Source organism: Penicillium canescens, assembly GCF_028828765.1.
Source record: "Penicillium canescens strain IBT 15451 chromosome Unknown utg000009l_segment0_segment0, whole genome shotgun sequence".
In the NCBI taxonomy this organism is placed as follows: Eukaryota; Fungi; Ascomycota; class Eurotiomycetes; order Eurotiales; family Aspergillaceae; genus Penicillium; species Penicillium canescens.
In genome coordinates, this window is record NW_026703971.1 from 915,493 (window position 1) to 929,074 (window position 13,582).

Sequence of the window (13,582 nt, forward strand, 5' to 3'; positions counted from 1 at the left end):
AACCATTCAAATGTTGGAACTACAGGCCCCGCCTTTTTTTACGAAGTTACAGTAGAATTCGAAAACAGATTACCCTTGAGACATTCACGCTTTCTTTCAAAACGTTGCCAGCGCCCCACTCAGATTGCGCTAAATTTAATTCAGTCAAGGAAAGTCCCACATTATTTTCGTGATGTAACTCTACCCAGGGAGGGGGAGTTTACAAACATTGAACATTTGAAGCGGGGGCTTGGGCATCTTTCAAAATATTCACTTCCCCGTTATCCAAAAACTCAACCAGTTGACTTCATTGCTTGCTCAACTTGAATCCACATCCAGTTCACAATGCAACCAATTTCTAAAGTTGACTGGGACAAAGGTTATAAGGATGGGCTTGTCACTGTCGGTTCCCATAAACTCTATCTGTCCGTTTCGGGGCCAGATCGCAAGCCTAGAGAGCCTATCGTGGTTCTCATGCAAGGACTTGGCAGCACAGTCGATGAGTGGATTGCAGTGCGAAAGCTTGTGGTTCCATTTACTCGTTGGTTGAACTATGATCGTTCAGGGATGGGTAGGAGTGAAGGTCCCAACCAAACACCACCAAGCATATCTGCAGCATCAGTCGCAGCAGAGCTTGATACCCTTCTAAGGAACGCCGGTATTGAGCCTCCGTTTATCATTGTCGCCCACTCATGGGGAGGCTACACTTCTCGCGAGTTTCTGGAACTCAGGCCCAATGATGTCGTGGGCATGGTGTTCGTGGATTGCAATACTGAACGTTTATTTGACAGTGGTGCGTGGGGTTGGGACGTTTCCGGTCCAGTCCTCGGTGACCAAGACTATGTTGAAACCACCGGTCTTGCAACGTCGCACGTCCTATCCGAGGAGGAGTGGAAAGCCGTCAGAGACCAGCAGGCTAATCCCCGACATCGACCTACCGAGGCTGCTGAGTTGCAGGCGGTGCCGAATAACAGACGGGCATTGGCCCACAATAATCAACTGGAAAAGCTACTTCTCAAGGATTATCCGGTCAGTGTCATCATTGCGGATACACCTAAAGATTTCCAGAAAATGTATGACTTTGGAGTCGCCGCAGGCAATGGAACAGAACAAGAACGAGTTCTGTTTCGAAAATGTCTCGATAGATGGCGCGAGATGAATGAGGACCGGCAAAGAGATCTTTTGAGGCTTTCTCGTCTCAGCAGATCTGTTCGTCTGCATTGCAGTCACAATGTGCAGCTTTTACAACCACAGAGCATAGTTCAGGAAATACAGTGGACCATGGACAGCTGCAGATAACCCTCAATCTGCTAATGAAGTCTTGAGCTCCCGGCTTGCAAATCGGACCTTCCAATGATGTGACTTTGCCTTTTGATTCTTAGTAAAGAATTTGGAGCCCCCTCGGGGCGTGTGAATTATGAATTTGCCATCCAAACCCTCTTGATCATCCGTCTTGTGGGCAGGATGTTGAGCCACAATGCTTCGACCGGGTAGACCACGAAGCGGCGGAGCAGACCGGAAAACCCAAGACCCGGGAGCTGGGTAGACAGCAAGAGCAGAATACTGTAGCCCGGGGTAAGCCATTTGTCCTGGTAGTAGACGGTCTGGGTCTGGATGTTCCAAAAGCAATAGGCAGAAGTTAGACCAACATCGATGATGATGGTGGAAAGCATCTGTTCTTTGTACGTCCAGGGACCAGGATTGGGAGAAACTCTCTTGCCTCCTATCATGAAGCCCCAGTCTGGCAGAGCCCATGCAAGGAATAATCCACATGGATAAAGCAGGATTTGTGCCACGGCAGATCCCAGAGTGATGGAGGGATAGCGCGAATTAAATAAGGAATTGGTGAAATGGGCGATAATGGCCCACATATAGTCAAGGAGGTGGGCCCGAATGGTCTCGCAGGGAATAGTGGGATCGTCCGTGGGCGTACAAATGGCGCGCACCTCAGGGTACGGCGAGTAAAAGCGATTCAAAGCTGTTTCGGTCTTCATCTGCAGCTCCCATTCTTCATTGTTTTGTTCCTCAGATGGCCCCTCCATCAAGGAGGCGAGCTTCTCTCGCAGAACGTTGGAGAAATTATAGTCATACTCGTGGTACTTAAGAAGTTTTTATGTTGATGTTGTCCATCACGTAGTCGGTGTCGTCGATTGGTGCCATGTCACCGTGACTGCCCACTAATTTCTCCGTAAGATTGTGCACCTTTTCCATCGTACCGTGACCAGTGGTTGGGAGAGCACTTTTCTCGTTGACGGTTTGCTCTGGTGAGCCATCATCCATGTTGGTGAAGTCGTGTTCGCGCGAGGCCACGGTGGCTGCTTCCTCAGCTGTGGCTGGGTGGGAGCCTAACTGAGGATGGACTTGATCGTAAACTTCCCTGAAAAAGGTTACACAAATTCAAGGACAAGTGCAGTTGTGTCACGAAAGTAATGCAGAAGTCGCATGGACAGAACGGAGGGAAAGAGAGGATAGTGTGGTGCAGCTGAGATGGGCAATTTATAGACCCTACCGCTGGAGCTCCCCCGTGATATCACGTCCAAATGCTATGTATGATTGTAAGGAGCACCTTTTATTTGGTGCAAGCAAATTTATAAGAAAATCGACGAATTGCCTATCAATGGGGTTTCTCTCAGGGCCATTGTGTCACAAATGACTTGTCCATTTGCCATCGGAGACTAGTTTTCCCTTGGATCTACTGCCACTCTCCCTAGATTAGAGGTAGCATTCAGGCATTGTATGCAGGCGCTGCCTCTAGAAAGCCCTGGGGCCGAAGGTCAATTATCACCTTCCCAAAATCATTAGCAACACTAATAATTATGTCTTCAAGAGCCGAGCGCTCTTGCAGGAAATAGAGTAGTAGACAGTTCCTCTATCCCGCGAAATATTCAAGGGAAAGCAAATTCGACCTTATCAGACAAACAAAATTCTAACTAGCCTTGATGGCATAGTGCAAGTGGACATCAGAAGCGGCGCAACAATACACGATGTAGGCTTGCGTACCTGCGAAGCGCTTTACGCATACTTATCGTCCAATCAGCTGGCTTTGGCTTGTTAAGCCCAAAACTTGACACAGGTCCCCCGTCGGTTCTCCGTCACGGCCTATTCTCCCGATTTAAATCCGATTGAAAACCTTTAGGCGTTAATTTATAGGCTATATCCTGAGCTTGAGCACGCTCATGATAATGCGTATACACTCGAGGCATTAAAATCTGCCGCCAAGGAGGCGTTGGAGAATATTAGGAACCAGGTTCGAGTGCGTCTATCACAGACGATCCGGCATCGTGTGCAAGCAGTAATCGAGGCAGATGGTTGGTACACGAAATATTAAGGTAATAGTATGTAATAGTTAGCCAATTTAATATCGCGTTATCCTATTTTAATCTAGCGTGATGCGCTAGTACTTAGTGCTTGTCAAAACTAATATCATGGCACTGTACATCACTCGAAGAGCGTGGTATTTCCATTGGGTTAAGGATCCCGGCAGTCAGCCTGCCCAAGTTCCGCTGGAGTGGGATTATAAGCGAACGGCATTTCCGTTACGTGTTTTTCTGCCAATTGAACGAGGCGATAATGCACCGTTGGTGATTAGAGTTTTGGAGATAGGGGAAGCAGGCTCATAAGAGAGTTTACGGGATGTCCGCCTTGATTAGGAAGGCGAGCGAGCATAAGCGGGGCTAATATCGATACACGATCAAGTGTTAGTTCCCGAGGACACACGTAGTAATTTTGATACCCTTGTAGGAGACTTGTTTCCCTTGTAAAACTATACAAGCTGCACAAGTTTGGAAGGTACACGCGGAATTTTGCTCTCCTTCCCTTTGGGTCGGCCAAAAATCCTTCAATATGATGGAGGCGTGGGTATTTAGCTAGAACCCTGGATTACTCGTCTATGAACGCCCCTCTTCACAACGGCATATTATTTATTGTTCTTTGGGTTTTTAATAAACGTGGTACGGCTTAGAACGATGATGTTACGGGCCATCGGAAAAGAACAGATCTATTCGGTACCAGCGGATGAAAGTATCGAAGCTAAACAGGAGAGGAACAAAGACCCTGGAGCGTGGTGATGCTATTTGACTAACATGCTCGCATCAGCTTGCTCTAATATCCTTAGTTTTTTTGGCTCGATCAAATATTTTGGGTCCTCGCTCAGTGTTTGTCAAGCTCTTTGCTGTATACAGATGGAGAACATCCACGTTCATACTCCCGCAGTCCAATCTGTCACACTTCAATTACATTGAACGCTTACCCTCTTCCTATTGCAACTGGCCCTCCTAACCCAGTCCCTCCGATGGGATCGCAATGTGCAACTATTTCCATATCTACCACGTATATTCCTCCTGCAACCATCCCTCTTTACACTTCGTCCGTATGGAAACGGAGGGAAACAAAGATGTTTGCTGCAAAGACGAGCCCCATGAACGACTTGTCATGATAATTGGCAAATGCGACATTTGCAGCCGTGGAAGATGAAATGTACGGTATTCGAGAAGTGAAAGTTGAGGGCTTTCTGCTATCCATGTGCTTTTTGGCGGGTTCTATTTCATTTTAGTGATGCAGGATGCTACTTGGAAGCACAGGAGTAAAGTTCAAGGGCACTCTGTTGTATCAGTACGTGTTTCATGGCCTCGACAAAGTGCGGCTGCCGGCCGCAACATACAGTATGCAGCGGACTGTTGGGTTGAAGAGACGAAAAGGCTAACAAAAAGCCAGAGGCAACTCACCCGCACCGTGTTGTAGTGCCTCAGAAACATGAATTGGATCGTTCAACACAGCGTGTTGTGGGGACCAAGGCTGGGCCTACTTCCGGAACAAGACCGCCGACCACACACGCGGCATGATACGCCTCGTAATTGGATACATGGGTCCTCGGTTATGAATAGCAGCATAGCTCTATCAGAATGGACAAAGACCAAGGTCGAAATCTATGGTTGTGCATTTCGCGCCCCGCGTTATCCTAGACGCGGCACATCACTTCGAAAATGGCCTGCTACGCCACAAGTGTCCAAGTGCATATCCAGTCCTCACTTCTTCAGCCACGACGACACGCCATAAAGCTGTAACAAGCCATTTTCCTTCGGCCGGGTTGTGAGGTGTAATCTGGTGAGATGTTGAAAGGAAGTACCTCAGAACTCCGGAGCTCATCAGTTCTGAAAAGGTCGCCCGCATGTTCTAGCCCTAGATACGTCAAGGGTTATTGGGCAAGCATCAAGTTGTCTTAGCTGGCCTAAACTGATCTAACCGATTCCTGACCGCATAGTGAGCCTCAATAACCGACCATACTTGTCAAAGTGTTAATCTCCCATGCACCTCAACTTTGGTCAGCCGACTGACATTTTTAATTCAATATGTGCCCCCTACAGGCGATCTGAAGGCTCTCAGAAATCTCGGTAATCCTATAAAAGCCTCTGTCATCCTTCCTCGTTTTGTTCCACTACACACAACGCTAAATCAATCGGTTAAGAAATACAGGACACGAGACGCAGCACAAAAGATATTTTCGAATTTTAAGCTCCTATAATTCGCCAGAAGACAAGGAAAATGCGCTTCTCCATTGTTATGATTCTCGCCAGTGCCTATGCAAGCGGATCTCTCGGCGGCACCCTTGAGATCATTGATATTGATGGTCAATGCGCGATATGGTCCTATGACAACCATGGCTGCACGGGATCTTCAGCATTCTTTGGCCAGCTTGAGGGAGAAAAATGCTCAAGTAAGTGGACTTCTGGCATAAGAGTCAACAAAAAGAGTTACTAACAAACTCGCAGCGGTGAACGAAGTCGGAGACCGCACCCATCGCTACCCTGTGCACGGGGTGGAGGCTTGTGGCACGGAAGACAATTCGTCAGCTGCATGGATTCAGGTGAAGGATACGGGGGTGGTCACCTTCTCCAATCACGAGGGAGAAACGTCGTCATGTACATTAGACAACGGGCTCAAGCATGGCAGCCGATGTATTGCTTCTGACTCGGGATCTTCCACCAAGGCGTCCTCCGCTTTGACGACACCGAGGTCTTCGTCATCAGTGTCGGAGTCATCCTTGACTACCTCCCAGACCGCACCTTCTTCTGATTGTTCCGCGGATTGAGGAAATATGAAGAACAAGTGCAACTCTCGGGATGTACCAAACATACCCTTCACTACTTTGCAGGTGGATGGAATTTTAGGCTTTCTATTAGTCATGTTATTCAATGTCTGGTTTTGTTTCCTTTTGAACATTATATGTAGGCAAATTAGACGGAATCGTGGACAGCAACGCAATTGAGTTAAACTGGATGGGTGTTCTGATAGATTTATGCTGATTCATAGGTTGTGATTCGATTCTGCATTTTGTTCTTGAGGTTCAGTTGGGAGAGTAGTAATAGCTTGTACTGTAGCTACGCTTTGCTTTCCAATTTGGGCGCTTCTCTTGAAGACTTCCATCGATATGATAGTATTCGAGACCTTGTCCCAATCTGAGGAAAAGTAAATAAGGAAACTCCTATATTCGGAAGACTGGGCCATGGTGATTGAATACGCCCTTTGTTGTTGCGGGTTGGTTTGTGCGTTATATTGTCGTTCCAGGGATTGAATATACATATAATATGACACTTCTTGAGTTTTCCGACGGTCTTCGAGCTCGACGACAAACAGCTCGCCGATCACGGGAGCACGGGTAATGCAAATACCAATGGCAGGCTCAAGGGGTATTTTATTACCCTAGGAATCTGCTAGAATCAGTTCCGAATTCGGATAATTTGCTCCGAGTGTCTGCCTGCTTGTCCTAGCGCATTTTTTTGTCTTTCGATATTCTTTGTTATCATTTGGACCGAGAAATCTCATACAACGGATCGCCCTGTTGGGACTTAGGAGTAAAAAGCTATGTCGATGTAGCAACCGTGCTTGAGATTGCAAGTTGGTGTTTGGTTGTATGCAACTCCCTGCAGTGGTGTTCGACTTCTCACCCGCACGTAAAGTGGTGCTCTAACAGGCGTCGTCCCATTGGAGTTCTGCCTCCCGAATAAAGCGAAAAATTATTCTCTCTAGGGGTACTTTGGTCTAAAATCATTTTTATATGGCCTTCAACGCCGGAACTTAGATAAATCTTTCCTTGTTTTATGCACACTTTCTGTCTCTGTCCGTATAACCAGCAACTAGATATCCATAGCGGTATCCAGATACAAACATGCACATTTTCTTCATCACCATTAAGAAACAGGTCACGCCCCTGTAGATGGTTTCATTGGTGCTAGGAACTTATCTCTTGACCCTGGGAGTTCTCTTGCTCCCGGAAGCCTCTGAGACGTTCCTGGGAGCAAAGAAGCAGCTTCTAGGAGCCACATATCCCCCAGGAAACCCGATGTAGCTTCTGGGGTCTGGTATCCCCACCTCGGGAATCAAAGCCGCGTTCCTGTTGACGATTCTTTTGATTCCTGGGGCTATAATTTGACCCTCTAGGAGTGACTGAATGACGCAGAATTGTGCGCAGGTCCGGTGAAGGTTTTTTGTGAGGGCTGTCGGCGATCTCGGAAGGCAAGATAGTGACTCTAGGACCCTAAAGTAAGCTCCCAGGGGCTCCACAGCTCCCAGATCTGGTCAATGTATTCCCAGAGCCAGTTCCGTATTCATTCAGGAACGTAAAGTGAAGATCCCAGGGGTAGATCTCGTTTTCCTAGAATTAGAAACAGCCCCAGGATCTCAAGAGTATTTCCTAGGGGATCTATTCTAACCATTGCTACACTGGCACAAATGGAGACGGATGAGATATTTTGGCCCGCACGGGGCACCTGCGGTCTGAACACTGGCGATGTAGGCCTCGTTGACGGAGGGCTACAGCGCCGTGAGGGCTGCAGGCGGGCCCAAATGACCCGGTGGGCCAAAAGAGGATGGTGGAGGGGCTGGTGGTATGGAAGATGAGACCGGCGTTGGATGACCGGTCGGGAATTGACGGTTCCAGGCGTACAGTGTTGTCGTAGGTGTTGTGAAGTAAAGGCGGAAGGCTTCGGATGACCATCTCCCGAGGGCTTGGATGTGGTCATTTCTTAAGCCTGCGTTGTGGGCGTGCTGTGCTGCCCCTTTTCTGAAACTGTGACCCTTAAGTCCCGTGGTATCTTCCCCGGCGCGGTTGAGCTTAGAGATAACCGCACGTTGGAAGGCGGATGAGGTGAAGGGGCCAGAGGAGAGCGTAAACAAGGGGGCAGACATAGGCTGTGAGTCGTGGAGGAATAGCTTAGAAAGGCCTTCGACGGGGCAGGCTGCGTCGTTTGTTGCTGCAAGGACAACATTGACACCTTCGTGGTTTCGGTCGGTCTTGCTTCTCTTCAAGGTAAGGAGGACGTGGTCCATGGTGGGGGAGAACCTGATATCCGCCCGGGTTAACTTAGTAGCAGCGAAGACTTGAGTGTTTCTAAGGTCGGCAGCTGAGTATGTAAATTCCCCGACCCGAAGGAATCCAGCGAAGGCAACGCGGGCGGCCACGGCAAGATTAAGGTCATTTTTCTGGGCCGCTGAGAGCCCCAGCGGTTGGGCAGGGATATGTGAGATATTCCCTGAAACGGTTATGACTGAGGCGCGTGAGATTGGGTTGCGAATCCGCTTTTGGCGGGGCGGTTGCAGCCGACGAGCGCCATCGATCATGCGACGAAAATGCTTTGCGTGGAGGTCAAAAATTGTGTCAGGTAGACCGTTATCGATGTGATACGCGCGGAGAGCCGAGAGCTCAGACATAGCTGAATCGGGCTTCACAGGTGGGGAACTACCCGCGCCCAGCAGGCGTTCCGTAAGCCAAGTGCAGATCGACGGGGCAGTGGCTGGCCAGGGCTGCACTCCGATAATAGCGCAGCTACGGGTGTACGAGCGCTGCGCAGAGCGATAGCCTCTTCTGGTTCCCTCTGCAAGGCCATTCCAGACCAACTTTGCATGGCCAGCATTCACGAAAATAGGCTGTCGAGAGAACCAGGCTGGCGGAGCAAGGGAAAGGAGCTCGTCAACTGTGGGCAAATATCAGCGATGATCCTATAATCGGAACGGGACAGTGCATCAGCTAGTAGGTTCTCCGATGAAGGAAGCCAGTGTGGCTGGACTTCGATGTCAAGGGCGGCTGCTATGCTGAAAAGCATGAGCAGAGAGCGATGAGCCGGCCCACGGAGTGCCTGCTTAGACAGGCCATGAAACGCGACGGCGCTGTCCGTGAAAGCGAGGACACGATGATGAGCCCAATGGGGGCTGTGTATGAGGAAGGCCTGCAGGATCGCAGAGACCTCCTTAATGTTAATGTGGGCCACGTCGCCGCAGGCGGAGGAGGCGTCCACAATAGCCGCATGGGTGGAAGGCAGGTGAGGCGCTGCAGACATCCAGTCCCTGGCGGAGTCCCATGAGGGCGCATAGAAGAAGAAGAGGCCCAGACCTGAGTCGCACGCGTCTGTGTAGAGGGCAACTAGGGGGCGGCTCTTCTCGAAGAAATGGATGCCGTTAAATAACGGGAGAGTGTCCCTCCACCACGCGAGATCCCCGCGGCTATCATGGGATAGGCGGCGGACGGAGCGCTGGTGAGGCGGGAAGGATGCGAGATCGCTGTAGAGCGACTGAAGGCGGGCTCTGCCGAGACGGATAACTATTGAGCAGTGTTGGAGGAAACCGACTACACGTTGCAAAGCTTTATGCGAGACACGATCTAGCTGTAGTAGCGACGCGGCTTCGGAAGATGCGCGTGCTAGCTTATCGCGAGGCATACGGGCCTGCAGAAGTGTCGTGTCGATTTCGACCCCAAGGACACTGACCACGGTACCCGCGGCGTCTTTCGAGTCATTCCGTGGGATGCCTAACGCATCCGTGAGAGGAATATATGCGCTATTGAAAGCGGTAAGGGCTTTAGAGAGACCTCCCACGGAGGAAGGAAAAATAACGATGAAATCGTCAAGGTAATGAGCGATAGAGGCCAAAGGCAAGTAAGCGGTTAGGAGCCAGTTAAGGCCCTCAGCAAAAAGGTTAAAGATGAAGGGTGCCGTTGAAAGGCCGAATGGGAGGCAGCACTCCATGTATGTCTTGCTATCCCATGAGAAGGCTAGGAGGGGCCGGTCAGCGGGGGCGACTGGGATATTACGGAAGGCATCCTTGATGTCGCGTTTGATGATATAGCATCCTCGTCCAGACGTGCGTATGAGATCGAAGATGTTACCCATAGATATGTATTGTATAGTAGAAGCAGCGTCGGGGATGGACTCGTTGACACTGCGACCCGGCGGGTAGGAAAGATCATGGATACGGCGCCAGCTCCCGTCGTGTTTAGGCACCAGCCCTAGTGGGGAAACAACGACGGGGCCAGTAGATGGTTGCACCCGACGACATAATAGGTCATCAGAGAGCTTCTGGGTGATAAGAGAGTGTTCCTCGATGCGGTGATTAGGAGTTCGACGGTATCTTGGCTGGATCGTACAACCGAGGCGGCAGCCGAATGTAAGGATGCCGCTCCAGATAGTCCCTAGGTTGCCAGGATAGCGTTCGAGGAGGGTTTTCCACGCCGAAGCAATGAAGGGAGAAGCGGAATCACGCAGAGGCGGGAGGGAAGGGTCGAAGACCTCAAACTGAATAGAAGTGTTGGGACGCGGGGCTGGCCAGCTAGTTGGTGGCGACAAGGTTTGACCTATACCAGGGCCGACCCCGGCGTGCTCCTAACTCACTGGTTTTACTTTGCAGCTTGTCACGGAATGGTCGTTGCCGCACTTAGAGCAGACGTGTCTTCGGTGGCATGTTCGCCAGTGGCAGCCAGCAGAAGAGTTGAATTTTTCACAAATGACAGTGTCATTATTTGGGGCAGCGGTAGAGCGCGTTGACCGTGTGGTTGGGGTAGCCGGCGCTGTCTTTGCTGGGAGCACGTTGTCCGGGCGAAGGTAGGAGCTTTCGAGGGCTTTCCCAATTTCCCAATCGCTAAGAGAAACGGTGAGGTCGCCTTTATCGACGACCATCTGGTGGTGGTCCAGGGCCATTTGCAGGATACAGTCCTGCCATTTATATGCCCAAGCAAGGTCACAAATGCGGCGGTGGAAGAGAACCATTCCACTGATGCATAACGGGTGCTTAGCAGCGAAGAAATCACACCAGACAGCGACGTAATTGCTAAAGCAATGGGCCCAGAGGGATGCGTCATTTCCCCAGTCCTTAATTGAGACTACCTTGCGGAATTGCAGGCCAGATGATGTGGATTTTAAGTCGAAAGACTCGCCATCCGGTGCCGAGGCTTTGAACTCAGGGCTACGGAGTTTTATGAGGTCCTTCTTTGGTCGGAAGGTGTGCTCGAAAACGGCTATAATAGCAGCACGGTCGAGGCCGGGGAAACGGGGAAGGACTGGCAAAACAAGAGACGGGACCCTACCGTCGTCAGCATCCTCTTCCGCAGTGAGGTCTAAACGTGGGCGCTTGCGCTGCCCGTCGCCCGCAACAAGGGACGCGGACACAGTAGAGATGAATGAGTCCTGCTGGGAGTCGGAGAGGGAATTCCATATGTACTCTGGTGGATAGATCGAGGAGCCCAGGGTGGTCTGTCCCCCAGGGGTTAGACTGGGGGCCACCGAACTATGACGCACCATTGTAAAAGGAACTATTGAAGAAACCGTCGCGGAGAGAGCCCGGCTCTCCCTCGAAACGGCGATGTTCTTTTCGAGGGAGGGGAAGGCCAGGCGATATTTGTGTGCGATGTCCAGCACGGGATATCGTGGGCCCGACGCAAGGGGCTCTCACGCAACAGTCCCGAATAGAGCCTATCATAAACAGCCCCTAGGAATGCTGTGAGGGTCTCACGTATACATAGAGGTGGATAGTGTCTCAAGATGAACAATCGATATTAAGAACAACTATAGTTGACTCTAGATACAAGACGTAGCGCGAGGAAGCAAAAGAAAGGTAGCTTCGTCACGTTCAGGGGAACCCATGTACACCATGTGGGTCCCGTGCGGATCATATCTCCATCCGTTCCGCATGCTTCATCTATATCCTTGACAAATGCGTTTGAGGTTCCCAGGGCCAACATATTGGTTCCCAGAGTAGGTTAACAAGCACGAGAGTTTGTCAGTCTCTTGCCTGTGGCTTTTCTGCCAACAATCCCCGCCTTCACGCGACACGGCTCCACTGAGACGAATCCTTCTCTGTGTTTCTTTGGTCACCGCCGTTACTGTAGGTATCATGAAAACAGAACTTTTATCTACCACTACAGTTTCGAGCTCAGACATTTTCGGAATCACCGAAGCAGTCAATAGCTACTGGCTATGGTGTATTGGTGTCCAGCACTTACGAGATGAAACGGTCGCGTTGTACTTCGGAGTTTAACCATCGGTATTTCATTTCTTGCTAATTTGCTTCAAAATTCTATATCACGGCTATAACGGCTGTAACCTGTGATCACCTACGCTGAGTGGAATTGAGTCGTGCCGATCGGCGAAGCGGTGCAGCGGTGGAAGGTTGTCGCGGTAGATGAGTTCCTGCTAGTCTGGCTGAGCGACGGGGCCCACCAGTGGGAGATGGATCGCTTGCCGTGTGGACGGAATATGTCTCGGCATCCGACGAGGGGATTCGTAAGGGGCGAATGATGGCATCTAGGGCTCCTTCGTTTCGGCTGCGGTCATCAGTATCTTGGTCGTCTCAGAAATAAGGTCATCCACACTTACCACACACAGCATGACGTGCCAAACCCTGTATCTCGCTTTTCCAACCATTCTTCGGCGCATGACAGATGACAGAGCGATGTGCACTGACCGCAGTGCAAGATCACGCTCTCGTCCGCATGGTCTTCATCCTCAGTCTGGCAGAACACACAGTAGATGCTGTCGACGTGGATGCTGTCGACCGCTTGGCTCGGCCTGAGACTCTGCAGCGTCAAGTCTTGGACACCCACCCGGATATTAGTTGCCGATGAGAGGATGGCTGGTCGGGTCGGCGAAACGCGCCATGGAACACTGTTCGTCCGCAGCATTGCAGAAGTCACAAATGGATTGAATGGCTGCATTGGCTCGGGGTTGGTTGACAGGGGCACCGGTGGTGGGGATGACCGGGTGTTGTCTGATGCAGGGCGTCGCCTGGAGGCTGACGATGTCTGACGCTGGCCCCGATGTACAATGACTGACGGAGAAGCCATTCTGGAGCCATGTGGTACTCGCGCCTGGTTGCAGACGGCGGCTTCATACCACTGCTGGCCAACTTGGTCGGCCTGCCGTTGCCGGTGCCATCTCGCGCAGAGGAAGTCTCTGGCGACATCACAGAGCTTGGACTGCAACGATGACAAGTCAAATGGCTCTCTGGCGAGAGTGGTCAACTTTTGATGGCCGATCTTGGTGTCTTCAACTTTGATCGAGTTTTTGCACGGCTCGCCTTTTTTCGTCATGCCGCAACCAAGGAACTCCTCCTGTCAGAGCTCAATCATCTAGATAATGCCGGTTGCTCCTAGGACGAAGGAACTCCTTCCTAGGAACTTATCCGGAATCAGCGGACTGTAATCATCAAACCTGGCTACATATCTTGAGTTACTGTATACAGTCTCTGAAACCAACAGACACTATAAGTTCCGGTTTTCCTCTTCTATGGACTCTTTGACTTCTACCCGTATAGCTTCAGTTTACCTTGAACGTGTTGTGCT

The 13,582-nt window shown here is 50.6% G+C and overlaps 3 protein-coding genes across 3 annotated transcripts; 2 read left to right on the forward strand and 1 right to left on the reverse strand.

Annotated features, from left to right (window-relative positions):
* Nucleotides 1-324: 324 nt before the first annotated feature.
* Nucleotides 325-1,278, forward strand: N7446_011879 (alpha/beta fold hydrolase; the record flags this gene model as incomplete). The annotated part of the gene is made up of 1 exon (XM_058520621.1): nucleotides 325-1,278. The coding sequence occupies one exon, from the start codon at nucleotides 325-327 to the stop codon at nucleotides 1,276-1,278; it is 954 nt and encodes a 317-aa protein (XP_058366907.1).
* Nucleotides 1,279-1,394: 116 nt separating this feature from the next.
* Nucleotides 1,395-2,021, reverse strand: N7446_011880 (uncharacterized protein; the record flags this gene model as incomplete). The annotated part of the gene is made up of 1 exon (XM_058520622.1): nucleotides 1,395-2,021. The coding sequence occupies one exon, from the start codon at nucleotides 2,019-2,021 to the stop codon at nucleotides 1,395-1,397; it is 627 nt and encodes a 208-aa protein (XP_058366908.1).
* Nucleotides 2,022-5,520: 3,499 nt separating this feature from the next.
* Nucleotides 5,521-6,067, forward strand: N7446_011881 (uncharacterized protein; the record flags this gene model as incomplete). The annotated part of the gene is made up of 2 exons (XM_058520623.1): nucleotides 5,521-5,692; nucleotides 5,748-6,067. 2 exons carry the CDS (start codon nucleotides 5,521-5,523, stop codon nucleotides 6,065-6,067), a joined length of 492 nt encoding a protein of 163 aa, XP_058366909.1.
* Nucleotides 6,068-13,582: the final 7,515 nt, after the last annotated feature.